The sequence below is a fragment of the Anser anser genome, assembly GCF_964211835.1.
Source record: "Anser anser genome assembly, chromosome: 13".
Taxonomy (NCBI): domain Eukaryota; kingdom Metazoa; phylum Chordata; class Aves; order Anseriformes; family Anatidae; genus Anser; species Anser anser.
In genome coordinates, this window is record NC_139734.1 from 23,007,602 (window position 1) to 23,035,133 (window position 27,532).

Below are 27,532 nucleotides of genomic sequence, written 5' to 3' on the forward strand. Positions count from 1 at the left end.
GGTTACGCCAGCCGTGTAAGCAAGGAGCTAATTGCCCTGTGCTTGAATTAGATGAGATTTATTACTACATTCTAGCTGGAGAGGCTGGAGCTCTGGCAGATTGCACCTTGGCTGCCTTCTATGAGAACGTATGTGCTGTTCTGCCCAGCTTCCTTCTCACTGATAAGAGGGTCATTTTTAGCCCACATCAGCATGTGCAGTTCCTGAGTGGTTACAGGACCGGTATTTGTACTGCACTTCTTGCTTCTTCCCATGCCGGGAGTTCCCTTCGGGATGATGTGCTGGATGCTGAATTTTTACTATTTGTTTTCCTATACCAGCTCACTTCAGGTGACGTGCATGCTCGTGCAGCAGGTCAGCACTCCTGGTGCTGGTTTCACAGAGGACTGTGGGCGTTCAGTCCCCACCTTCTCTCCAGATGTCCTCTCTCCCAGCTCCAGGCAAAGAGGAGGGACTGGGAGAACGCTGCTGGTGTTTGAGCTTGTCCAGCTAAAAAAGTTCGTGCGTTAGAAAGATGCCATCTCCTGTATTGCGTGTCTTTTACGTAGTGGCTCAGACAGGCAACGTCTCTGAGTGCCTGTGAGCAGAGCTGAAGTGTTAGCCAGTGCTGAAGGCTAATCTGCTGGCAGCAAAAGTTGTGATTCCGTGCTGAACTCAGTCAAATTCAGTCTCTTACAAATACTTGTTGGTCATGCAAGCATGAACATTCGAGGGACAAAAGCCTGCATACAGAGCTGTGGCCTCTGAGTCTACAGATAACTTATTTTGTAAGCAGTTATTTTTTTGGGTTATATATACAAATGTATTTATATGTGTGTTTATCCTGTGTTCAAAAGAAAACACATACATCGTAATTTTAGACCACAAACAAATTTTGCACATTCCTGCATGCCAATGAGTATTTGCTGCCTTTATTTATTTTTCCCTTACAAGTGGAGTATGAAAAGAAAAACTTCAACTTAAAAGTGAAATTGCAGAAAATGTATCAATTCAAGTATTTCATACAATGGGGTTCAGGTAAGACAACAAAGAAAAGTGGCAGCAAATCCTAGTGTGAAGTAAATAGGAACTTTAAGGTGCTTCAAAGGTGCCGTTGTCTTTACTGCCAACTTTTTGTTGACAGGCAAAAATAGTGGTCTCCGTGTGAAGCAAGCATTTGACACGTAGGATCCTGCTAGTGTAGGTCTTGGCTGGGCTTTGCCACACCAGTCTGGCTTGCAACCAGAGCCCCACAAACCTCCTTTCACCAGCAGCTTTCCGAAGGGCACTGGAGGCAGCAGCCGCCCCGTGCTCCTTCTCCTCCGTCCTGCTCCCCACAGCATGGAGGTGATGGGGATGGAGGTGTCCCCACGTGCCCCTGGGGGTGCTCCCACTCACTCCTGCCCCTCCTGGGGCCGGGACCCCGCACGGGTCGTGCTGTCCCTTTCCCCAGGGAGGCACAAACCCGCGGGAGGTGCCGGCCGGCTGCCGGTCAAAGTCGTGCCCTGCTGCTGACTCCTGCTCCCCGTGTTTCTGCAGGGGCGCTGGGCATCTCCTGGGTGAAGTATTACTGCCAATACGAAAAGGAGGCAAAAACCTTAAGGATGACCCCCATGGACCAGAAGCCTGGAGCTAAGCAGGTGAGTTAGTTTCCTGGAGGGATATCTGCAGACTTGCTCACCAAGTTTTTCCTTCGGTTGATCTATTCTGTCTCTTTCTGAAACCACACGCAGAGTAGAGCAGCCCCCCGTTGTAGGAAGGGTGACTGGGGGACCTGATACAAAATACTTTGTTTTTTACCAGTGTGTCTGGGAGTTCCCTGCAGTTCCTCAGTGTGCTAGGGAAGGGGCAGGATACAGAGCTGGATGAGACCATGGCTCAGAGCATAGCGATCGGAGTCCAGCTGAGTCCACCCGCCCACCTCTCTGCCATGGAACAGCGTCCCCTGGGGACTTGCAAGTCAGGCGTGCTGTTCTCCAGTTTCTGATCTCATGGTCTGTGTTCTTTGGCAGCCTTCTGCACAGTGCAACAGTAAAATAAAATGTGTTTTTTGGAAGCCCTTGGCAGAGGGCAAAGAAATGTCCAAAATATTGACTGAAGAGATCTATCATCATCTGTGTTGTAAACATGTTTATTAAAGCCTTTTAATGCAGGTAGGGGCTCGTAAAAATTTAGATTAGCACCTTCCCAAACTCTTGCAGTCTGGTAATTTGCACCTTCAGGGCCTAGCTGGCCACACGACTTCAAATGCCCCGATGACAGAGGGCTCTGAAACAAACAAGCAAACAGCAAACACGCACAGCTCAGCCAGGAGTTTATCAGCGCCGGGCATAAACCCAGCATAATCCTGGAGCAGGCCGCCGTGCTGCTGGTGTGCCCTGGGTCTGCGGGATCCGCTTTGCCCAGAGGCCTCGCGGGCTCCGGCAGCGCGGCGGTGGCAGTGCACAACGCGTCCCAGCCTCGCGCACCCACCACAGAGGTCTGGTCCCTTGTGAAGTTTCCTGGGTGTCTCTTCAGAGTTCCTGCGAGGTCGTGGAGGTCTTATGAACGTGTCATAAGCTGCCTACTGTTTGCTGTAAATAACAGGGCCACTAAAGCGTAGGGCCGAGGCCCAGCCCTTTCATCAGAGCATGTCTACGCTAGACTTGGTCAGTGAGCATTCTTTTTTTTATGAGGTGTTTTGTGTAAAGCTGATTGGGCCATCAATGCTGTGGATAATTGATAGCCCTCCTTAATCCCAATAAAAACTAGGATCCAACTCTGTCAGACAATAGACAAGCACGGTCCTGCTCTCAAAGAACAAGCGAGTCCCTCGTAAGGCTTGTTTTAAGCAAGGTTTGTGCCCTGCGGAAGCATATTGCTTGTTGCTGAGATATTTAGCACTTGTCTGCAGGAAAATCCCATGAAATCTAGAACATTTTGTTACTGCAGAGGGGAAACCTGGTTTACAAAGCCTGCGATCGCGGTCTTAGCTTACGTTAGCTTAGCTCTGTTGAGCGGTGGGAAGGACCATCTGCGCTCGTGTCACCAGAGCCATCTGATGAGCGGGGCGCCTGCTGGGAGCATGCGGCCCTGCCATGTGTCCCGATGGGCAGCGTCATGCTAGGCTGCAGACTGAGGGGGCTGAGAAACCTTAAATCCTCTCCCACGTTTCTTTCCTCTAATCTTGGTTTTAATTTTCTTTTCTAGAGCACCTTGGATCTGACGCTTAAGTCCTGTGTAAGGAGAAAGACTGACTCCATAGACAAAAGGTTTTGTTTTGACATTGAAACTAATGAGAGGTGAGATGCTTAGTATTAAAATGGCCTCCAGAAAGATAAGCCCTGTAAAAATGGATGAAATCGATCTCTGCTGTTTATTAAAATAATTTTTGCTTCGTTTTCCTGTCTGCCCCCGGGCAAACTCTGCATAGGTCTGGGACCATCACGCTGCAAGCGCTCTCAGAAGCTAATCGAAGGCTGTGGATGGAAGCCATGGACGGAAAAGAGCCAGTAAGTAGTCAAGGAGCGTTACGTAGCTGTGGATTTGCTGTCAGGCAGTGTCCTCTGCTGGTGGGTCTTGAGAAAGGTCAATAAAGCAACCTATGGAAAGCTCGTTTTTACAGGTATCGCTTGGCTGCTGTTGCTTTCCCATAACTGAGGGCATCCGTTCAGCTACTACACGTCTGTAATTGGATTTCATGCTACCTGTTCTCCGCACAGCTTGCAGTGGGGATGCTGGTTTTTCCCCCTTTAAGCTTTGGTACATTTTTCTACTTATCTGCAACTGGCAGAATTCCTAAAATCCGTGGCCTTACAGAGTTTGAAAGAATCGATATTTCGGTTAAAACTCCCTCTTAGATCTGCATGACAGCATTTTTTTGTTTATACCTGCTCTGAGCAGTGTTTGTAAAGTCTGGTGTGAGCAGCCACCCTGCACAAGTGCTCGCCAGGGTTCCTGTGGCTTTTGTTATTTCCTTCCTTTAATGTGAGCAAAGCACAGACTCCTACATTTTACAGAATTTCCTGTAAACAGACAGCGTGATGGGCAGTATGGGAAAACACATTTCCTGGTTTCCCCTCGCCTTTTGAGAGCAGCCTTCCCCTAGGTGTTCCTGGTCAGAGGGTGGCAGTGGCTGCGCTCGCTGACTTGCGGCTGGATGGAGTAGCTCAGGGCTGTTACTGCTGATGCACTGAGGAGACGTGGGGGCAGAGAGGTGGAACATGGGCACCTTCAACAACACTTTTTTTCCCTGGTCGTCTAAAGAGAAAACACTGGAATAATATGGAGGGTCAGTGTGCTTATAGCAGACAGCCATTCACTTATACGATGGCAGGTGCTCACTCAGTTTCCATGATATGTTACTACGTATAAAAAGTTCTTGATTTTCCATCAAGAATGGCACCTACTGTTTATTCTTCGTTTTTTTTTAAAAAAAAAAAGGCATTTTGTATGGGGTGAAGAAGGAATGTCTTGATATTTTAAGTATTTTTTTATAAAGAAGAAGAAAAAAAAAAAAAAAGTGTGCCAGACTGTCCAGCTGTCATTTTTACAGGGTACCTAAAGGACAAATGAAAGTTCTTGTTCAGTTTTTGGGAGACCCCTTCCCTAGAAACGGTTGTTCCAGTGAAATTTAGGAAGTCAGCAAGCTTGTTTATTGTAGAGATAATGGTAGCTTGCTTAACTGTAAAATTACTTTCTTTGGGACGTTGTCTTGCTCTTTGTGATTGGCTTTGGATGATTTATGGGGTGCTGCGTTTTCCTTTGAAAAGTATCAAATCACGTTGCATTATGTTTTTGTTTCTTCCTCCACCCCCTCCCCTTTTTTCAGATCTACCACAGTCCCATCACGAAGCAGGAAGAAAGTGAGTTATTTCTGTTTCCGTTCCTCTCATACGTGAGGCTGGCCTGAGGCCGGGCAGTGCATTTCATTGCAGATACACATCTTTCACTTCTGCAGACTGGCTGTGTAATTTCCAGGACAGCCGTGTAACTTCTTCCCTTTTCATCAGGGTGTCTGATACCAAGGCCAGATAAGAGTGAGCTGCCAGTGATAAAAGTTACTGATTGCAATGTGCGGATTTTATATGGCAAGAGCCAGAGGGAGGCAGAGTCCGATTTGCATCTCTAAAGCCCAAAATAATAGAGAAGGTCAGTGAGAGAAGTTGAGGAGGTTTCACATAACGAAGGTTCTAGCAGGCAAACAGAGGCAGCACGGGGTTGGCTCCTGGAGCTCCCCACCACACATGGGTGGCGCGGCTGGGTGCAAATGTGGTACAAATGTGTCTGTTTCTTCCAGTGAAAAGTTGTTTTCTTTAAAGCATGCAAGCAAACTTGCACCAAGTATTGGGTTTTCTACCAGAGATTTTAAATAAATCTCACTGTGTATTAACATGGAAAAAATATATATATATATTTAAGTCTAAATGTAAGGAATGTTTTACTTTCATTTCCAGATGCTAACTCAAAGTCAATATTTTCAGCCAAAATTTAGTTTGAAACCCAGGTAAAGTGGTATGGATTTTTGGACTATAAAAATTTGAATATGGAGTTTTCAACTAAAATTCCATATTCTAGAAGGCTTTTCCCAGTCAGCTGGATTACACAAATACATCTTTCAAGCAAGTCTGTCTCTCAGTCTCATCTATGAATTAAAGAAAACAGAGGGCTCTCTCCCGCTTGGTGTCTGCAACAAGTCTGTATTTAGCACAGTCATTTAGGAGAGGTTCAGTATAAATGTTTGCACTGAACAGAAAGGTGTTCCACAGTACAACTTGGACAATCCGTCCAGATGTCCTGGAAAAATTAGCAGAAGTAGTAAAGTTGAAATACATCTATAAAAAATTGTAACTTTCTGCCTCCTTCATGATGCCTGTAAGATAGGCATAAAAAATGTCTGTGATTAACCAGCTGGAACAAAAACCCGTGTTCTCTTTACTCAGGCAGCAGGTAAAGCTGTGGGGTTTTTTATTTATTTTTTTTGCTTTTTAATTTAATCAGGTAGATAAGTAGAAATTACATGATCCTATGACGTGGAAGAGATTTAACTGCAGATTTTGCAGTGCTCTGGAAATGATTAATCAAGTCATTATCAGACACAAATTCACATGTGGCAGGACTCTGATTCACACTTCTTTTATTAAAGACAGGAAGGGGGCAGGGGGAGACGCTGTAGCTCAAAATAAATTCAACAAAAACTCGAGAGCATATGAAACTAATAATTCCTCGTCAAGATGTAAAGAATGCCTGTGTTTTCGTAGAGGCACGTACGCGATGCAGATGAAACGAACAGCCAGATGCACGCGTGGGGCCGGCTGTGCGCTCGGGCTCTGCGGTGCCGGAGCGCTGCGTGGTGGCTGTGCATGGCCCCTTCCCAGCAGTTTTCCGCAAGTAACCGCATGCTGGTGCTCCGGCAGCTAACACTGCTTCCCTTGTTTGAAACAGTGGAGTTGAACGAGGTCGGCTTCAAGTTTGTGCGGAAATGCATCAACGCAGTAGAAACGAAAGGTAAGGTGCCCGCAGTGGCGTCCCGGAGTGACTGCGCTCCTGGCGTGTCCTCGTTCCCGTCGCCCTGAATTGCGTTCCATTTTCCTCAGCACAGCGCTGTTAGTTGAAAGTCAGTCTAATTTAATTCACTAGAGAACTTGGGTCAAAAGAGCAGAAATAACACGTTATTTGGAATATTGTCATACCAAGTTCCAGGTAGGACTGAATTTTCACCTTTGTGGTGTTTTCATTCCCCAATTTCTCGTCTTTGGCTCAGAAAGCTGACCGTCAGGCTGCAGGCAAACAGCTGTGGAAGCGTTCTCTGTGCTGGAGTTAGAGGCAGGGTTCAGCTGGAGTAAAGAATTGCTCGGGCGCATTAGGCAGAAGGGCAGGACTGAAGCGGGGCAGGGGACTACACCTCCCTGTATGGTCTCTCACCGAACCTCCAGCCTGTCCGAGTGTGTATCGCTGGTGTGGGCTGCAGGACAAATTGCTCCCTGACATCCGAGGCTCCGGGCTGCCACGGGAAGGTGGCGGTGCTGGCGTCTCCCGGCCCCTCGGGGACGCAGCCAGCCCCGTCCCAGTCCCGCGGGCTGGGAGAGGAGCAGAGCGGGGGGACCCTCCCCACGGGGCTGGGCGGTGAAGGGGTGCCCTGCAGGGACGGGGGGCAGCGAGAAGCGCTGGGAAGCCGGGCAGCTCCCCAGCAGGCCGTCGCTCCGCCAGATGGTGCTTTTGGACAGCCCTCAACACGGGACGGCTCTGGCTAACGCTCTGGTCTGTTGTGCTTAGGGATCTCTACAGAGGGCGTCTACCGAACGGTCGGCAGCAATATTCAGGTGCAGAAGTTGCTGAATGCCTTTTTTGGTAAGAATTAATTATTCCGTGCGGTTAGATTGTTATATTTTTATATTGTTTGAGAAGGGCGAAGAGGATCAGCTTTCAAAACGAGATGAGTCTGAGGCACGCCACACCCTTCCCTGCTTTTCTGAGCTTTTTTCTGCAACCCACCCTGTCCCCTCTCCCTTTCCGCCGCGTTTGCTGCTGGTTCAACTTGTATTTCAAGCTATGGGAGCAGCGGGGAGATGAAGGCGGGCGGTGACCCCAGAGCTGTGGGGACAAGCCTTCTCCCACCCCGTGCTAAAAATACTCAGGCATTTTGGTGTCACGTGCTGGGGCGTGCTCCGCTGCGGCCCCAGCAGCGGGATGAGGGCCAGCAGGGATGAGCCCTCGCCTCCCCTGCTCCGCGCCTCCGCGTGGCGCGGGCTTGCCAGTGTCACCCCACAGCCAAGCAGCAGCAACATTTGGTGCCCACCTGGCTGTCCCGGCTCCGTTTCCTTTACGAAAGCCAATGCCCCAATCCTTATTTAGGCAGTGTGGTTGAGAACAGGGTGCAAGGTTAGCCCACGTTAATTAGCAGCCTGGTCCTGAGGACCTTGGTGTTCAGGCAGCACTGCTGCCAGGGGACGTGCCCGGCCAGCAACGTGCCTCAGGAGCTGCTTGTCTGCATAGGTCCCAGCAGTGCCAGCCCTGCAGCAGCCCAGGAGAGGAAACCTGGGGTCCCTTCCCCTCATCCCACGGTGGTGGGGATGTAAAAACCGTACCTTAGCAGCGAGGCCGTTCACCTGGGTTAGGGTTTTTGCTCAGAACTGAAATCGTTCTTCATAAAGGTCAGATTAAGCCAGTGAGAGCTTTTGCAACATCCTAAGCAGACAGTTGTGAAGGCTTTCTGAGGACTGGAGGTGGCAGAAGTGTGACAGAACCAGCGCTTCCATCTCCTCACAGCATCCACAACGCCTGCCTGACCCCGGCACCAGCTGGCGGAGCCTCAGGTGCGTGTCCCACGGGGACCCTGCGGCCCCGAGCTGAGCCTGCGTTCGGCCGGGCACCTCCTGCGGGCTGTTTTCTCTGAGCCCCCCGCTTCACGGGGGGGTGCTCGCTCCCAGGTGTGGGAGGAGATGGCCTTGGCTGGACCGTGTCCACGTGTGCCTCAGTGCCGCTGCTGAGCCACGCTGCGCGCTGGCAGGCCGGGTGCAGGTTCCTGCCGTGCCTCCGGAACGTCTGCAGGCATACCTGCTGCGGGGGCTTGTTCATCCCACGGACGAGTCGCTCGGTGCACGTGCTTCTGTGGCAAGGCTTTCTGTGCACTGAGTTGCGTTTCATAGGAGCACGTTAGTTACTGGGCAGTCCTTCTGGAAGCAGTGGGTAACTGCACAGGGCTCAGCAGCGGCCTTCCATGCCAGGACGTTCCCAGACAGGGACCTGCCGAAGCCACCACTCCTGTCCCGGCACTCGTGTGGGTGAGGGCAGGTGGCCACACCGCTGTGCGGGCCCCAGGGTCCCGTGCACCCGCAGCCAAGCCCTTGTGGCCGGCTGCCGGAGGGGGCTAGAGCAAAAAGTACATTTACGTTGGTATCTGCACGCCTCGGGCGTGCGCCAGCTTCCTTCAGCTCCCTGTGCGGACATCTGATGTTAATGTAGTGTTCAAAGGCTGTTACTGCTTTTACTATTGTTGCTGTTTATTAAATCGGCTGGTTTGTGCTGACATGTAGCTGTACCCGATTCCCACGGAGCTACTTCAGCTATCCAGTTACGCTTGCCTGATGACTAATTACTTAGCCTAAGTTTTTATTGCTTCTTGATTCTCACCCTCCCTGCGAGCAGCTCTGTGTTTTTCCCTTCTGAACCCCAGCTGTGAGCGGCTTTTCGTTTTATTTAATATTCATCATTCTGGTTGACCACTTGCTACCCCACTGCGTACAAACTCACAACACAGAGTCCAACAACACTGAGCGGAAAAAACTGCTGCAGAACAATTTCTTCCTGAACTTGAGTAAGGAGGTAGATTTTCTGTCTCTAGTCCTCTTTCTTTTTTAAAATAAGTCGTGCAGTTTGTTCCCTCAGTCCAGCTGACCCCCCTCTTCCATCCGTGTCCTTTACTTCGTCGTGCTGCAGGGACGACGGGTTGGTCAGTGAGGGTGGGCAGGAGTGAAGCACGATTCCACCCAGCTTTGCTTCCTTCTCCATGCCGCTCCTCTCTGTGCAGCAAGAGGGGAAGCTTCCAGAACGGCCGTTAGGGGAGTTGCTGGGAGGGAGGGGACGGAGCTGGAAAGTTGGATTATTTTGGGTATGAGAAGGCTTATCTTGGATCTGTTAGGATGTATGGTTTCTGCCAATTTTGACTGCGCTGGGAAAAAACAAACTAGAGAATGCGCCCTTGCTAACTGTTAAAGTGCTACCTTCTGCTGCTTCTTCCTTTGCCCCTAGTTAGCACCACTCTCTTCATCCTGAGTAACAGCCTTTCTGAAATACTGATGCCAATACTGTTGTTCTGCTTTTCCCCCTTGTGAGAATCACCAGCTTTCTTCATGGGCTGCTCTAGCTTTGTCTCTCTCAAGTGGAAACCCTCCCTGAGAGTTTGCTTTTATTAACAATCTCAAAATGAGTCTTATTTTAAAGCCATTTTGTTCCTCCAGATCCCAAATGTCCAGGGGATGTAGATCTCCAAAGCAGCGACTGGGACATCAAGACGATTACCAGCTCGCTGAAGTTTTATCTCAGGTAACATTGCAGGTCCCCCCTGCTCAGGGTGGACAAAGGAGCTTGGGGTTGGTCGGGTGGAAAGCTGAGAGCACTGCCAGGTGGTAACATCTGGCTGCTGGAAAGGGAGACGAAGCAGAGAAGGCTTTGGGAAAGGGAATGGATCTTTTTTCTTTTCATGCGAAATATGCCTGTTGTAGAAATGCCACGTCCTGCAGTGCCGTCTGGGGGGAGATGCTGTGGGGAACCTGTGGGCTGGAGGCGGGCAGATTTGCCCACCTTTTTGCTTTGAGATCAGCTGTGAGCAGGTCACGTTGTCCTTGCAGAGCTCAGTTTTCTTTCTGGTTGTTGCAGGAACCTGTCTGAACCTGTCATGACGTACAAGCTCCACAAAGAGTTGGTCCTGGCTGCCAGTAAGTCCTGCTGCCGCCCTGCCGGTGGCCCCGAGCCCTGACCCCTCACCGGCAGGTGGAAGGGGCTTCCTTTCGCCTGGTGCTGATCGCGCTGCTGGGCACGGAGCCTGTTTTGTGTTTGCCCCACAGCTGAATGTCCCCTGCCACACAGCCCTCCCTGCGTCCCAGCTGGTGCTGGGGCTCGTGGTGCTCCTTGGGGCAGCGGAGCCTTGTGAGCCCCACGGGGAGGAGGAGCAGCACAAGGGTCGGCAGAGGGCCCCGGGGGCAAAACCACGCCGTAACAGTCAGTTACACCACGAGCCACAGGACTGGAAGAGTACTTGCCTGCTTTTACCATACTCAGAGCAAGTGCATGTTAAAATCACTTGAAAAAGCTTTGCTAGACTGTACCAGAGTTATCTGGCCACTTGCTGCTGTAGAAACAGGAGTGACTCTCTCTTCTGGGTGTTTAATTTTAAGGCAAGATGATGAAGGTATTTCTTCCCTTCTTTTTCTTTGCTATTGCAGTATGCTTCCCTGTAACAGGGCTACATGCTTGTCGAGGGTCTGGGAGCCAGGGGTTGTCAGCTAACTGAACGCAAATCATCACAAGTGTCCCAGAAGAATTGTTTCTCAAAAGTATTGGTGTATTTATTTTAAAGCTTGTGAAGGAATGTGATGTGCTGTTGCCAAGCAGAGTTAGGTGGTCCTTTTAGGTCATGAAATTTGTCCTGGGATTTTGAGGCCAAAGAATCTACTGGTACATGAAATGCATTTCTCTCCTGCACCTCTTGGGGCTGAGTCATAGCCAATATTAACAGAGATTAGCCAAGTAACACGGGCAAAGCAACGTGGCATAGCCTGTGCTAAACCAGCCAGTCCTCAGCTGCGCTGCCATAATGGCCATTTCAGATGAGCCATAATAGTTCTGAACTGCCTGCGTCCTCAGGCTGCTGAGAGCCAGCACGCTGAGGTGTAGAGCAGGGGATGCAGGGAGCGAGTCATCTGCCTCAGCATGAGAGTGCTGGCATTTGGAAATCCACGGCACACGTGGAAGCATTTTGGATGAAAGCATCCTTCGCACCCCCATGTCTCCTTGAAGTCAATAGGAGGCAAGGAAAGATCCCCGCCTCTCCTTGGTTTGGACCCTTGGAGAATTAATAACACTTGTTCTTTCTTGCAAAGAAAATTTTCCACCACCCACTGGTTGTGCTCAAGCCCAAGATTTATTAGTTTTAGCACTGATTAAACCAGTGATGGCTGGGTATTTGCAAAACCATAATCCCTTCCTTACACTCCTTCAGAAACTTGCACCATTAAGCTTCCCAGCCACCAAAATCCCACACTATTCTTCTCACATTGAGTATTTTATTGTTTCTTGATTATTTATGCTTCTGAAAGTGACCTCCTTGGGTCAGGGACTCCATTTTTTTTCCGGCAGTGCATTTTACTGTGCCGTTTGGCATTACAGCTCTCCGGGCTGGTAAGATACCCAGCAGCCGGGCTGTGCGGTTCCCCAGGTGTGCTGGTGTGCGAGGCGAGCGTGCGAAGGGCAGGAGCCAGCCGTACCCAGGCTGTGTCCCCAGCCCGGTGCTTAGAGGAAGAGCCTGGCCCCGAGCTCCCTTTCAAGTTTCTTTTCTCCCCTTTCCACTTCATTTTGTTTCCCACAATGATTACCCTGTTGCTATGTAATCTCATTTTCCTTCTGCTTCCCATCACTGGGTTTGGCCAGCCAGCCTACGGAACAGCTCCCACAGATCTTGTTTGGCTTTACCTTTCGTTTATGTATTTACTTTAAAGGCACAAACTTTTCTTTGTTACTTCTCCCCAGAATCTGAGAACCTGGACTACAGGCTGGGAGCCATTCACGCTCTGGTCTATAAACTACCTGACAAGAACAGAGAGATGTTAGAGCTCCTCATACGACACCTAGTCAAGTAAGCAGATGTTTTTCTCTAAAGCCAAAGTAAAAGGAATAATGGAATCAAGAGAACAGGCATTTTTTTGTGGCAGGTTTGTAAAATCATATCCACCACCATCCCCTAGGAATTTACGTTCTGACTGCGCAAATGGTGTGATTACCCCTGCTACCTGCTGCATCAAGTGATGCTTCTCTTTCTACTTGCCGCTCTCACCCCCTTTCTGACAAGCACAAAGCAGGAAATAATTCTAAAATGAAAATACCATCTGAGAGAGCAGAGCTATAAACTTGTCGCCTCTCAGTCCAATTAACAAGAACATTAGGTCTGGGGATCAGGAACCTGTGTAAGACCTGTGCCTCTGGGCTGAACGTGAAGCATGCTTTGGTTTTATCTCCAGCTCAGTGGGCTGAGTCCTTAGAGCAGCACGAAGCTGTGAGTGTACAGACGTGTTGGCAGTGGATGCTTGGGGGTGTAGGGCAGCACCTCTTCCACTTGCTTCTGCCAGTGAGTAAATGGAGAAGTAACTTACTTGATGGTGATGGCACCAGCATTGCATTGGGTAAAAGGGAGTTTTCCTGCCTTCCCATCACACCAAACGTGTAAGCTCGGTGTGGAGACTCTGCCCTCCCCACCCCACAGGGTAGCGGGTTTAATTAGCCATGCTGAAGCTCAAAAGTAAGCAAGCAAGCTGTGTGGGGGTCAGGAAGGACCAGGGCTAACAGAAGCAGTGGCTTTTGAATGAAAAGGCTTGCTCTGAATTTTCAGAGAAGACTCTTTCAAAACTGGGCTGTGGTAGGGCTGCTCTGCGATTTGCACACCCCTGCACTCAAAGCCAAGTGCTTGGCCCTTGGTGCCGTGCCCTCTCTTTTGGGGTGAGGAAGTCTGTGCGATCCAGCTAGGATCTGCTTCCAGCCTTCCATGCACACATTTATGTTTTTTAGAAACCTCTCTGCTTTAGTGGCAGAATCGAGAGTGTCTGGCTTACAGGCTGATGAAGCTAACGCTGGTTTTGTGGTCATTATGTTTATTCCTTAAAGTGTTTACACTGAAGTTATGTTCCCTGCCCCCTTGATGCTGTCAGAAACCTCTCTAACAGCAGAGCTACAGTGCAAAGTCAGAATTCATTAAATTTCAGCATAAGAGTCGTTCTCCTTTGGTCCTCAGAGTAGGATGTGAAATGTGTAGGATGTGAAACGTGTAGGATGAGAACGTGTAGCATCCACCTAGGTGGTTAGTGTTCAGTCAATAATTTGTGCTGCTCCACAGGCTTGTATGTTGCTCCAAAACTTGAAAGCTGCTGAACAGAGAGAGTTCTGCTCTTTGGAAACTGATTCTTTCAGAAAAAGATGCCGTGGAGATTTATTGTGATCCTCCAAAGATGTCATAGAATCGTTAAGGTTGGAAAAGACCTTCAAGATATTTGGTCCAACCATCACCCTACTGCCAATGTCACCCACTAAACCACGTCCCCAAGCACCACGTCCAACCTCTCCTTGAACAGCCCCAGGGACAGTGACTCCACCACCTCCCTGGGCAACCCGTCCCAATGCCTGACTGCTCTTTCTGAGAAGAAATGTCCCCCAGTTACCTCCCTGCATTCGGTCCTTCTCCTTCAAAGAGACAAAAAATGCCAAAAGTCAGTTTTGGATAAATAGGGTATTTCGAATTAAACGATTCCTCTTGTGTATGTGTTGCACAGATGACTTTTGTTTGCAGAGTTGAAAGAGATCAAACAAAATGCTGTCAGCATGTAGCTCTCCCAGACAGTTGCCTGAGCCAAAGAAGGTGCATGTCATAGACATGTTTTCTGTCTGGTAGGGTTGGGAAACAAATTCTGGTTAAAAAAATGAAGAAAATGCAGTGGCTGATTCTTGATGCACCTTTTACATTTCTTAGAATAAGATTGGCTTTAAAAAAAAATAAGAAAAAAAAATAATGATTGCTTCTTTCCCTCCTGTCCACAGTGTATGTGAGCACAGCCGGGAGAATCTGATGTCACCATCTAACATGGGGGTGATATTTGGACCTACCCTCATGCGAGCACAGGAGGACACCGTGGCAGCAATGATGAACATCAAGTTCCAGAACATAGTGGTTGAGATCCTCATCGAGCACTTTGGGAAGGTACGGGCGGCAGCCCCAGGGAGCGCCTCCACGGAGCTCCGAGCTGCTCCATCGCGTTCGTGCAAGTTGTTGCTGTGGCAACGATTTGGAGCTTTGGCTCCTTTTTTTGTGGTCTCCGTAAGGGTTGGGATTTTGATTTTAAAATATACTCTTCTGAAATGCTTCAGAACCAAACAAAAAGTGTAACAGATATGTTGTGGTTGTTGTAGTTAGTTAATTCCGAAGGAAACCCTGAGTCTTGTTTTTTGTTGTTGTTGTTTTCTTTTTAAATAAGATAAATCTTTATTGGAAAAAACAAAAACAAAAACCAAACAACTGTTCAATATCTGGAGATTAGAGGACTTTTCCTTCCTTTGCTGAAACCAGGAGCCAAACCAGAGCATAACTGTTTTCAGCAGGCACGATCCAAGACATGACACTGTCTGACTGTTAGAACAGGAAAAATACCAAAGCAAATAAACACCGAAAGGTTGATGGAAATGATGCAGCTGTGCATATGCCCTGTTCAGATGTAGGTGTGGGGATGACTTAGGGAAGGCTGGGGAGGGGAACTGCTGATTTTGCCCCCTGACGGAATGCAGAATATTCTACTGTCTTCTTTGGTAGTGCTTTCTCCTTGTGATATCTGATATAACTGCTGAGGCTTTCCAGAGTGACCAGAGGGTGATAGAGTTTTATGATAATATGCAAAAACTTGGTCAGTGTTTGCATTCAGATCAGGACACCAGGGACCAGACTGCTTTCTTGATAAGAGCACCAGGTTCTTAAGAGCAAGTTTTGAGATCCTTCAGCTTTTCATCGCACTTACAGAGTGTTCAAAGATTCTCTTACGTCTTGGAGGAAGTTTGAAGACATCGGCTAAAGAGGGAGTTGCTGTCAAGGAGGATGGGGACTGCTCCCAGCAGCCAGGGCAGCATGCGTGAGACGGAACCTCCCTTCTGGGGAAAGGAAGAGGAAGCCGGAGCTGAAAGAGCAGGGTTTTGTAAAAGTGGACGTGGAGTCAGAGCTACCAAACGGAGACCAGATGGGTGGCGTGAGAGTCAGTTGTGGTAGATGGAAAACAGAGAAACGGGATGAAAGTGCTCAGAGAGACTCAGAGTATCTACACAAGAAGCTCGTGGAAGTCACATGCCGGTGTCTCTGTAGGTCACAACAAATGCTTTTTAAGTAACTTCTCACAGCAAAACAGCAAAGTGTTTGTGCGTTGGGATCCTTGCAGAACTTGCTCCAGAACTGAGCCTCTGTCATCCCCTCTCATACCGCCTATGGTTGGGGCTGAGTCAACATACAATTTACCCTGCCACTTCGAAGAGCTGGAATTAAATCTTTAATTAAACCAGACATCTTTGCTTGCTTTTAATTTCTTCAGCAATAAGGTTAAGTTAGTAACATTTATTAGACTGAGCATGTAAGTTCATCGTCAGAGCTGAAAGTATCTTCAGCTCACGCATATCCAAACACTTTAAATGAGCCTGGAGGAAGAGAGAGAGATTATTTATAGGGTGCGATATGAAGACTCTAAGGACAGAGTAACTATTCATGAAGTCTTTGGGGATAATTACTGCTCCCACAGCTTATATATCAGTGCCACAATTAAATTAAATAAGTTGATCCCTCTGGAAACACCTTCTTCGCTGTACAAACCTTCTAAATGTGACGGTCTGTCAATATTTTTGTACCTTCAAGTTGTTTAACTTGGATTTTTATTTGAAAAGCAGAATCAAAGCAGGGGCTGCACTCACATCTCAAAAAGAGTGGCTTGGTGTGGGTTTTAGCATGGTTTCCAAATGTTGAAAAGCATCTCGTGAAAACAGCAGTCTATGGTACCTCTGTAAGCATCCAGAGAACTTAACACTTCTTTTTATTTAAAAACAACATCGGACACTTGTCAGTGTACAGGAATGAGGCTGATGTTTCAAAAAATTGCTCTGCTGCAGATCATCCTTTGCTGCTTTAGTAATGCGTGATGTGCTGCTTTTAAATCACAGGCTGTTAATGTCTCAGCAAATTCCCCTGAATCCAGGCAGGGGGTAAGCACCGGACTTTGTATTCTGGGATGCAGCGTGCACTGCCTCTCCAAAGTGGCATTAAGCATCAGTAGCCACTCCGTGTCACCAAAGTGGGACAGAAAAGCAGCTGAAACAACCGCATCAGAGCCTGGAGGTGGTCTTGGATCTGCGCTGAACACCCCAAGAGGAGCCACACGAGCAGCTGCAGAGCACTTTGTGCCTCCTCGTGTTGTGCAGGCTGAGGTTGGCAAGTCAGGAGCGAGGCCATGAGCAGTACACAGTTTTTATGCCAAGTGTCCTGATTTTGGAGCCTGAACAACTGGGCTAGGCGCAGGTCTGGGCTGCCCGTGCACTGTCACGGTACGTGAGGTCCAGGGAGCCAGGCTGCAGCGGCGGGCTGCTGCCATCCTCACTTCACTACGCGCTGCCGAGGCCTTGGGAGCAAGAAGTTAGGGGACGAGAGTGAAAACCACGCTCCATCTTTATTTTTCTGGAATTTCTCTTTGTCTGGGAGAAGGGGGAATGTGCTTGTAGTTTAAGTTATAAAAAAAAAAATCAAATCAGAATGTGAATTCCTTCATCTTAGAATAGTTCTGCGTGACAATACCAACATTCTTGCTCACCAACATATGTATGTGCCAAAGGAGCGGTGACCCCGCGCCTCGTTGTGGCTGGGCTGAGCTCTTGTCCCCGGGCCTTGAGCCGCTTTCTGGTGGCGCCGCGGGGCAGGGACCGGCCCTGCCTTGCTGCGGGCGGGCGGCGCAGCTGCGGCTCTCGGAGCCCCTGCTGCTCCCTGCGCGGTATTCACTCCTTGAGGCTGGTGTGAGTTCAGCTGATAGCCATGGGAAAAATACAAGAGCAGTTGGTGTGGGTCCTTACTGTGTTGTTTCGTGTCATCCAAAGGCTGCCCAAAGGCTTTATTCTTTTTGCAGCTATTAAAAAGAATGCTGACATAAATAAGGACCTCTAAATTAACCCCAACCAAATAGGTGCCATATGAACAGTGAGAAAAGAAGATAGAACTCCTAACCAGTATTGTTTTTATGCCAGTATTTCATCTGGGGTAATTTTAGGGTGCCACGTACTTCATTGTAAGCCAAGACCCAAAGTGGTTTTTAGCGTTAAATCGAAAACAATGCAGCGGCTTGTTTGGGTGCTTTCTGTAGATTGTATTGCCTCACTAGTGTGGAAAACCTGATGCTTCTCAGCAAATATCAGATTCAAAGCTGACTTAATCTGATCTAATTTGCTGCTGCACATTTTGTCTGTATTTGTGATTTTTCTGCGTGACGCGGCTCAGTGCTGCAGCTGCCGAAGCGGGTGGGCAGCAGGACACTTGCCTGCAGGAACGCTTGCTGCAGCACAGGCAGGGTGCCTGTAGCAGCCCTGGCCGCAGCGTGGGGTCTGCCCACGTCGGTGCAGGCACGCTGCTGCAGGACACCTTGTAGTGAAGCAGGGTTAATGAGGCAGCCTTCGAGAATGCCGTTTGGTCTGGTGAGCATTTTCTGAAAACCTGTCTGCCGTTACAGATCTACTCGGGCCCCCCAGAAGACAGCGCTGCCCCACCAGTGCCTCCTCCCAGGGTGGCTGCCCGGAGGCACAAGCCCATCACCATTTCCAAGCGTCCTCTGAGGGAAAGACCTGTCTTTTTTGGGGCTTCTGTGGAAGAAAGTGGAGGTCAGTTCAGCTTCCCACTGGCACCCTCGCTCTCTCTCCCTACTGTTTCTTTGAACACCTTTCCAGAAGCGATGAAAGTAACAACAGAATTGCATTTACAAGGGCACGAGCATGGCAGAAAGCGAGCTCTGGTGTTCAGTGAGAAAGGAAAGCAAAAAACATAATCACCGGAGGATGCATCACCTCACAACTCAAGCTGCATGCGGATTTCTTTTTTCTTTGTATTCCTTGCAGCATTCTCTGTTCTTGCACGTGAGAAGCCAGTGAAAGGGTTTTGAGGCTTCGGGGGTAAAAGTGCAAAGCAGCACAGATGCAGCCGAGGAAGGGAGCTGCAGAACGAGCCAGGCGCACGGCAGGGGCGCGCTGCGTGCTGTTTGAGCCGTGTCCCGCAGACTGCGTTAGTCCCGGCAGGCTGCAGAGGCAGCAGCGCTGCCGACAGTTTTATGTTTTACAGGAACAGCAAAGCCCCTTTCCTCAGGACCCAGTGAGGGTGTTTTCTAGACCAAGTACAACTCTGCTGTTACATTAATTTGATTGTAAGGAAATGGTGAGGCCCTTACTATCGTACTTAAGGGCACACTGATTTAAAATCATGTTTCTCTCTGCACCTGGTTTGCTGTAATTGTTGTTGCAAGCTGTGCCCTAGATCACATTATCACCAAAAGCGACTACAAGTCTTTTTATCTGTTACAGGTTTCAGAGCTTTGATGATGTTTTAGGTTTAATGCTGCAAGTGTACCTTCTGGCACTGGCGCGAGATGGGTGATGCAAATAGCTCCATAAAATTGCAAAACTTCTCATGTAGCTAGGGCATTTACCTCTCTTACCTTGCATTTAAATGCTTTTCCGAAGCGGGAGCAGAGGTGTAGATGTGTGACCTCACCGAGTCTGCAGAGTGTAATCAGTTTCATCACCGTTCTTTGGCATCCTGTACGCGGGTCTGTAGCACAACAAGAGGGGTGAGATGAATGACTTTTGGGGGGACATAAAAGCATGGCACAAAGCTTCTCACGATCAAGAGCACTGCAAATTTAAAAGAAACCCGTAAACGCATGCTGTCGTATTCAGCATTGTTCCAGTTCTGTTATTTCTCAGCGCCGCGGGATCCAGGCACGTCCAGCGGAGCAGACACCGCAGTACCCCCACGCTCGTTCCTAACCCAGCCGCTGTCTGTCCCCTTGGCTCCGCAGCGGACCGCTACGGCCAGACCCCCAACGGCAGCATCAGCACGGAGGCTCCCAAGCCGCTGCTCCGCAGCCGCCTGCCCGCGCCCCGGCCGGGGGGGGACGAGCCAGCGCGGCCCCCCGCCGAGATGGACCTGGGGAAGCCGGTGGCCAGGCTGCAGGACGGAGGAGCCAAGCTGGCCGGCAAGGCTGCCAACGGCGTGGTGGCCAGCCCTGCCCTGAGGACCCCCACGCTCCACGCCAGGAGACCCGCGCCCCGGCCGGGCGTCTGCGGCAGAGAGGGTGAGCAACCCGGCTGAAGCAAGGTGGGGCGAGTCCCTTTTCCCAGGGCAGGTCTGTGCCAGCCCTCGTCCTGTGCATCCTTCACCCCCGCGCGTTGTGCCCAGGCTGACTAGCCACGAGCACCCTGGGTTTTCAACTCTCTTCTCAGCAGAAACCAGGAAAGTAGCAAAAGTCACTATAATGACTTTCAAATAAAGTGGCTTTGAGTCACTCTCACATTTTAATTTCTGGTTGCTGTGTGTGCCAGGCCCTCTGTGACAGCTTCTGGCATGTGGAGGCTTTCCTGGGAGCATCTGCTTCAGCACTTGGTCTCTTGGTCTTATTTGGGTCCTATTTGTATTTTAATAAGCTTTATACACGTAATATGGAGAAATAACTAGTTTGGGGCCAAATTTGAGTTGTTGCTGTCCATCTCAGCGGAGCAAGGCATGTAGCTGTTTGTCTATCCGTGTGTTTATAGAAATTCTCCCTTGCACTGCCAGGACGCCGTTTGCTGGATGGTACGCATTGCTGTAACAGCATGTGTTTGGTGCTGAGTTTTATAAGAGACTCAAGACGATGGTCATAAAAAAGAAGTATTGCTTTCTGCAGTTTGCCAGCTTTTCCTGCGCTCTTTCCAGTGCTTTTTAGATGCTGTCATCCTCTAACAGCTTCACGGTCCTGTATTTAGAAAATAAAAACTGGGCTGTATGCTTGACAGATGACTCCCACATACAATAAAGAGAAAGAATAAAAGGCCTGGCTGGGTAGCACAAACATAAAATTCATCTGACTAATACTACTGGCTTAATTTAAATTTGTTGCATAAATGGTAGGTGGAAATCTGCCTTTGGAAAAGTAAGATAGCTTTTAAAATTGGTTTATACATCAGCTGCATTTAGTGCTTACAAGTTTTATGTTTTGGCATTATCAACCATAGCATGCTGACAGCATGTTCTGGAGACACAGTGTAATAAAATAGGCTGTGTTGATCCTGGGACATATAAATAGAAAAACACTGAATTAGTAATAAAGTTATATTACATCTGTATTGATACTTTCAGATCAGCGCTAGAACGCTGTATCATGCTTTAGTGAGGACAGCTTGAGGATAATTTTGAAAAACTGGAGAAGCCAAGAGGATATGTCAGCTGAAGGATTAGAAAATAGGCCTTCTCCTGAGAAATTCAAGTTGACCAGTCTGCCAAGGAGAAAGTCCAGGATCAGAATTTACAAAGGCAAGTATAGAAGAGATTTGGCTGAGGCCCGTGTTTGAGCTAATGCACCAAAGCGCAATACGGTTCAGTAGCTAAAGGTTTGACAAAGACCCGGTCAAGTAGTTACACCAAATGAATTAACGAATAGAAGAACATCTTGGGCTTGTGTCTAATCAGAAGCTGGAGTTTGTAGCGGTGGAAATGCCTAGCCCAGAAGGGCAGGAGCCCGGCCCTCGCAGCGCTTTGGAGCGGCAGGACCAGCCAGTGGGGTGGTCGCGGCGGGCGCTCCCCAGGGAGGCGCGCTCTGGAGCTGGGGCAGGGCCGGGCATCAGGGACGGCAGCGTGGGCGACCGAGGTCTGCAAGGGTTACGTGAGCAGCGAGGCCGGCTGCACCTCGGGAGGAAAAGCAGCCAAGCTAGGAACTGCTGTGAGCAGAGCAGAAAGCCGGGGGCAGGAGAGGTGGGCCCCCTGTCTGAAGCGACCGCCCAGAAAGCGGGGCGCAGGGGCTGCGGCGGTCTCCTCGGGGCTGCTCCTTGCTTTTGAAAGAGCAGCACTGCCCACGTTAATTAAGGCAAACTGGCAGCTCCCAGCCAGCACCATCCTTGCAGCCAGTAATGCTGTCGGGTTTGTTGTCAGGAGGTTCCTGCAGCAGCCCCTCTTCCTCGTGTCAGAAGGCTGTGCCGGGACAGGTAGGGGGGAACAGCGTTGTCCTGGCTCCCGTTCCCCAGGTCTGGCTGCTGGCGGCTGTCAGAGAGGGTGTTGGAGCAGACAGACAGATCTGAGCCCACTGACTCCTGTAGTGTATCTGCACAAACATCGAGCCCTCTGCCAAAGCTTCGCACGTGACGTTTGTAATCTACCTTGCAGGCGAGTTTGACGGTGTCCCGAAGCCTCGGTCCCACGGCGATAAGCCCGTGATAATGCGCCCCCCGGTGAGACCCCCAGACCCACCGTGCAGGACTCCCGTCCCTCAGAAGCTGGAGCAGAGGCCGGACCTGGTAGCAGGAACAGCAGAGGAAATGCCTTCCTCCGTGTAAGTCGAGGCTGCTGCCAGCCCCCGGGGGCTCGGGGGGCGTGCAGGGACAGCGGGGCCGCCTGGCAGCAGGAGCGGGAGCCGGTGTCACCTACCCGGGGCCTCGGGAGAGCAGGAGGAGAAATGCCACGCTGCGTTCCAGCTCTCTTGACGTGCAATGGCTGGAGCCAGTGGACATCGCCTTCAACACCGTGGCAGGCGTGGGTTTGAGTAGCTTTGGAAAAGCTGTGCAAGAGCCAGCTCAGGCTCTGCCCAGAGGGCACAACTGGGGAGGGAGCGTGGCCATAGCAAAAGTAAACACGCTGTGGGAAAAACAAAGCTCTGAGCCTTGTCCAGCGTAGCTCTAGGGCTGAGTTTCCTTTCTGTCACCTTCTCTGTTACTTCTCGTCCCAGTGCCACTGGAAGCTCCCTCCCTGCCTGGCTCTGAACAAGCCTCTCAAATGAGATGCTTCCCAGGGAAGGAGAGATCCAGCTTGGACCTCCGTTAAGGACATTGGATGCGGTTCAGCTTCATCGTTAGATTTCTTTCAGTTTTTAAAGAGACAGAAACCCTGCTGGCTTCAGTGGGAGGAAAAAACAAAAAAGAAAAAAAAGAAAAAAAAGAAGAAGGTGATTAAGTCCCCGTGGTTATCAGCTCCAGCAGCCAGGACCAGTTTGGCGTGGATGGCACAGAAGCCCCAACATGGGGCTCGCAGCTGCTGCGCGTTCACCAAGCTGTGCTTTCCGTTCCACGCCAGCCTGTAGATTCTCGGGCTGCCACACGAGTCCTTGCACTGACGTCCCTCACCCAATGCTCTGCCACCGGCCTTGAGCTGTAAGATTTGGGGTGGCCACCCACCCAGCGCCTGTAGCGATACAAGACGGCAAAAACATTTGTCATTAAAAATGACGGTTCCCAAGTCTGCCGTGCTGTAGCCCCCGATTGCTGCTGAAAGCTTCTTGCAGAGCTGTGTTACGCAGCTGACTCAAATCCTCCGTTTTCACTGCTTAATCCGGGAAAGGTGCTGTGAGCTTCAGCTCTGCACCTGCAGGGCATGAGTGGGCTTTGCCCTCGCTCTCCTGAATCACTTATTATAACTTCTCTTTTTATGACGACAGTTGGAAGCTTTATATGAAGCATATAAAAGTGAAGGAGAGGCCATAAAAAGGGATGGGTGCAGGCTTATACTAGCACACGGGATTTTGAGCAAGAGCATGGAAATAAGCAGGATGACTAACAGCGATCGAGGGCTGACCGCTCGGAGTGGCGTGCAAGAAGCGCGAAGTGGAGCCAAGGGTGAGAGGAGTGCAGAAAGACATCTCTAAAAAGTGATTGTCTTCAGTGTCTGCTAATGCTACTGCTCTTTTCCCTGCTGTCTAATTAGCAAATTGCCTTATCAGATAACCGGAGTGACCTCTCTTGATCTGTTTGCAGTGTGGCCTCCAGGACAAAGTTCTTTGAGACAGCTTCCCGAAGAACAAGCAAGTAAGTGCTACATCTAACTCCAGATACAGGCTTCCTACAAAACTGAACGTAAATCCACCGAGTAAGTAGTGAACACATCAGTGTGCGTGGATCTAAGCTAGCGTAGCGCGTGTCGTACGGATTTGTCAGCCTGCGTGAAGGGCAGAGATGGGACAGCTCGTGGGAGGGCTGAGAAGGGCTGGCGGGCTCGCAGCAGCTGATCGGGGAGGCAGGGCCCGGCAGCGCACGGCACCTGCACGTGATGTCTGCAGGGCATTGCTCCGCCGCAGCCCGCTGGGCTGTGATGGAGGGGCAGCATGGGCGCTGAAGCCTTTGGGCTTTGGTGGGATGGCAGGGCTCCAAATCGCAAGCACTGTGGTTTGTGGCAGCAGTTTTTATTTAGAAAATACCTGCTCAAATAATCTTCAGTTTCCTGCTCTTAAAGATCAACAACATCTGCCAGAAGTGCAAGTAGGTTTGCATATAAGTCTTTGAAAAGCTGCTAGAAGTTGTCTCCTAGTGTCAACGGTGATTTCTTCACTTGAAGAATCTACCATTGACCTGACTGCTACCCATCCCTCTGTTTAGGTTTGTAGATCTGAGTTTACACTTCCTTATTTGTGTCATTTTTTTTTTTCTGTTTTCTTCCATTTTGTTGCATAGTTCTTCATCACCACAAGGCAGGATCCCAGGTGATGAGAGCTGAGACTAAAGGTATGTGTTTCTGACAGCAATCCGACAAAGCACACATTTAACCTCAGTTCGACAGGAACGGGTGGTGGGATTCCAGCGGAGGCAGTGGGAATCTCAGAAAAGAGATCACGAGAAATGTCCCTTCTGTAGGAGAGCCTTGCAGAGGGAAAGACCCTGACTCAGGGTGCGCCGTGCTCTTCGTTTGCGGGTGGTGCTCTGGCAGGGTGGAGCAAACCAGCCGTTCTCCTGCCGTTCCTGGGCCTTCTCACTGCAGTAGTCAGGGTAAATGTGAGGACTGTGGAAACAGTGGTGCCAGAATCTGGGTTTGTGCTGGTTGCGGTTTTGCCATCACTGACAAACCTACTCTGCTGCATGCTACCCTGCTTGTTTTCTTCTTTCAGACTTTGTAACCATCTCAGCCCAGCTAGACCCAGAAGATTTTCTGTGATTGTGAAATGGACGTGGCACAGCTGAGACTTTTCCAGTTCAGACGACCTGGAGAGCAGCTATCTTACCGGACGATAATTTCAGAGCGCGCTGTTATAAGTGGCTCAAGAAATTAGAAGAGAGGGAGATAAAAATGGAGAGAAGACCCTACCTACACGATTGTTCTGAACTGTTCCCAGTCCTTCTGCCATTCCTCTCCGCACAGGCTGTGAAGGATCTCGTTGGGTGCCTCTGCAGGGGACCAGACACATTTGCAGTGCTGGGTGAGCAGCGACAAGGGCAGCACTGGGCAGGGGCCGTCCGACGGGCTGCGGAAGGGACAGCGGAGGACAGGAGCCGTGTTTACCTGCTTGCTTTTGGGAAATGTGACTTGGCAAGGGTGGTGACCTCGGACAGATGTCACAGTCGAAGCGTGAGGGGCTGATTCCCAGTGCTTGGACGCAAGGGAAGAATGACTGGAAGTTGTGTTGCCCCCTTGCCATGAGAAGCTCCTTCCCATATGCTACGTTTTCCTCGCTCACTAAGCTGTAGTGTGTTTTTCTGTGTGTAGGAGGGCAGTGTATAGTACTGGAAACACTGCTTGTGCTAAGGCAGGCAGGACAGGGACCGGGGGCCGTTGTGCTCGGCTCTGTGGGAAGCCTGGTCCCGCGGCTGGCCGTCAGCACGCCGCTGGCAGGCAGGGCGCTGCAGCCAGCGTGGGGCTTTTGGGGGGCAGCCTCCCGCGAGCGTGGCTGGGAGCCGCAGGAGACGCACGGCCCTGCTCCTCCAGTCCCACCTCCCCCCAGAGCCGCATCCCACGGACCTGCGGAGGAGCCTCTGCCCTGTGGTTATCCTGCTGGGCCAGCACGGAGGTGGTGAGGGACCGAAACTCACGGAATATGGGTCAAAGCCCAGCATTTTCCTAAGAGGGACCCAGTTTCTTATTTGCTTGTTACATTAATTTCCAATCCAAGAGATTTCCGTTCTCTTTTCCTCAGCAGCAGTATTGTAGGTGATGCCCTTTGGTCCGGAGGGGGACGTGTTCCTCCAGGCCTGGCCCGCTCCTAGTACCTGTGTAGAGGCTTCTTTGTGGTTCCAGTCAACAGCAGGGCTCGGTTCCGGAGCCATAGTGTTTACCTGTAGATAGGCAATGAGCACTTCCCTGCTTTCCATGACCAGCCCAAAGGCAGCTTCCCTGTTTTCAGTGATTTTTCTTGGGTGCTGGGAGCATTCCCAAAACAGTGGCCAAACATTCCCCGTCAGCTGCTTCCCAGGTGCTCCATCCTCGTGAACCTGGTGCGGGTTTGCTGGGGGGATGCTGCAGCAGTCCTTTCTGTGCTGTCTCCTGGTGCTTGCCTTCTGTGTGCACCTAGCACCTAGCTGCTTTATTCCTGAATGTAATTCTGGCGCTCACTGGACACTCCAGTCCCGTCTCAATGGTGCTTCCGCTCCTCGGGCTTCGGCTGTGCCCCAGCTGCTCGCTCCTGTACTCGTACTCTGAACAGTGGCATGTAAAAGTGGCTTTAAAAAAAAAAAAGTACTATCACCACCTAGGCTGTATTACGTACACCAGCATCTCAGGGCTTCTCTAAGCTGAGGTGAGTCGAGTCCTCTCTGCTGCACCCTCTCATGAGCAGGCAGGAGGTGCGAGCAGCATCAAAGCAGAGCACATTGCGTTGTTACGGTCAGGTAACTGAGAGGACAACTGAGATGTGGCTGCAAACTGGTGAGTTTAAAGGTGGGAGAGAGGGGGTGCTCTGACTGAGCCCAGGGTTGCTGCAGTAGCTGGGGAGCCATTCCCACCAGCACCCAGCCCAGCTGCGGCCGGAGGAGCCGCCTGCCCGCCCCGAGTCTCCTGCTGCAGGAGCACTCTTCGGGAACGGGAGCTCATCACCCAGCGTTGTCACACCGGTGGCTTCTCCACAGAAGGCCCCCATTTCCAAAAACGCCTTCTGATGTGAGAGGTGTGCTTCGAGGACCCTTTGCAGCAGTACGTTTTCAGGAGAGCGGGGCACCGGGACTTCCACCAAAAGGAGCAGGGAGGGCTGATGCGTGGCACCCTCCGTACTGCACCTAAATCTTAACAGCACCCAAGCTGCTGGGCGTGTTTGCAGTGGCGACTGCTCAACGTCCCGCCCCTGCCCCGCGGTGCTGCTTGCTGCTCCTGAACAAAGCCAGCCTCATGTTTGCTCCCTGGCGCAGATGCCTGTGGGCTTACGTTTGAGTCAGAAGAAACAAAGCCGAGAGGGTCTGGTTGTGAAGCCTGACATTGTAAACAATGGAAGGAAGCTTATTAAAAACTTATTTCGTGGTGTCCTTTTAAATTTGTTTGTCGCATGTGTCTGTGCCGGCCTTTTTCTCCTCCGTTAGCAGAGCTGAGCGCCGCGGACACGCCGCTGTGCCGCCAGGTGGGCGAGGGGCACAGCCCCGCTGCAGCCAGGAGCACAGGGATGCGCTGCGAGGAGCGGCAGGCCCCGGGACGTCAGCCATCAGAGCCATTTTGTCATGTAAAAGCATAGATTACTTAGAGTGTTCATAAAGTTTCCATGAAGTTAAAATAAAAAAAAGTCCAAGTGTGCATTTTTTTCTTCTTCAAACAATGCCTAAAGGTTGCGCAAGCTGCCAGCACTCAGCTGCTGTGCAGATCAGGCTCACCCGTCCCGGTGGCGGTGCAGGATCCGTCCCTGCACGCAGGGGCTGCGGGAAGGCTCAGCCGTGCCTCCGTGGGAGTGGGGAGGTCCTGCTCCCCGTCCGTCCGCTGCGGCATCGCCAAGTCCCCAGAGCCAGGTTTCTGCTGCTTCTGATGGGAGAAGCTCCTGCTGAGCTGAGTCTGCACTGCCTGTCCCACTGCTCCTGCGCTGCCTGGAGCCCCGCTCCCTCGTGCCAGCCTCTGGTGCCGGCCTGGCTGCGTGGCCCCGTGGCCCCTCACAGGTCCCCGTGGGCACGAGCGGCTTTGTCCCAACGGCAGCGCGCTCCTGGCAGGGCCGCGGGCCCAGGCTGGGCGCTGCACGGCTGCTCACTTGCCTCAGCTGCTGCAGGGGTTTGTGTCTCCAGTACAGCACTTGGAAAAGAAAGTTCTGTCCCTGACACTGTCCTCTCCCTGCAGCTAGTTGATGTGATTTGCTTTCTGGGGTCAGCTTCTCCGAATGATTCAGGCTTCTAATTGCGT

The 27,532-nt window shown here is 50.6% G+C and overlaps 1 protein-coding gene across 2 annotated transcripts in view; it reads left to right on the plus strand.

The window, feature by feature from the left end:
• The window catches only part of OPHN1 (oligophrenin 1), a 62,628-nt gene extending 35,687 nt beyond the window's left edge, over positions 1 to 26,941 (plus strand). Inside the window, exons 9-24 of one of the 2 annotated variants that reach the window (XR_014571849.1) lie at positions 1,519 to 1,619; positions 3,169 to 3,260; positions 3,392 to 3,470; positions 4,790 to 4,823; positions 6,403 to 6,465; positions 7,234 to 7,308; positions 9,918 to 10,002; positions 10,336 to 10,394; positions 12,205 to 12,310; positions 14,260 to 14,419; positions 17,958 to 18,105; positions 19,296 to 19,571; positions 21,635 to 21,800; positions 23,215 to 23,326; positions 23,908 to 23,958; positions 24,339 to 26,941. Coding sequence is in view for 1 of the 2 variants with exons in the window: in XM_083796859.1 (XP_083652985.1) it covers positions 1,519 to 1,619; positions 3,169 to 3,260; positions 3,392 to 3,470; positions 4,790 to 4,823; positions 6,403 to 6,465; positions 7,234 to 7,308; positions 9,918 to 10,002; positions 10,336 to 10,394; positions 12,205 to 12,310; positions 14,260 to 14,419; positions 17,958 to 18,105; positions 19,296 to 19,571; positions 21,635 to 21,800; positions 23,215 to 23,265; positions 23,908 to 23,950 (1,538 nt within the window). In the remaining variant the exon portion in view is untranslated. The remainder of the gene's footprint in view (positions 1 to 1,518; positions 1,620 to 3,168; positions 3,261 to 3,391; positions 3,471 to 4,789; positions 4,824 to 6,402; positions 6,466 to 7,233; positions 7,309 to 9,917; positions 10,003 to 10,335; positions 10,395 to 12,204; positions 12,311 to 14,259; positions 14,420 to 17,957; positions 18,106 to 19,295; positions 19,572 to 21,634; positions 21,801 to 23,214; positions 23,327 to 23,907; positions 23,959 to 24,338) is intronic. The other variant, XM_083796859.1, reaches the window with a different exon arrangement.
• Positions 26,942 to 27,532: the final 591 nt, after the last annotated feature.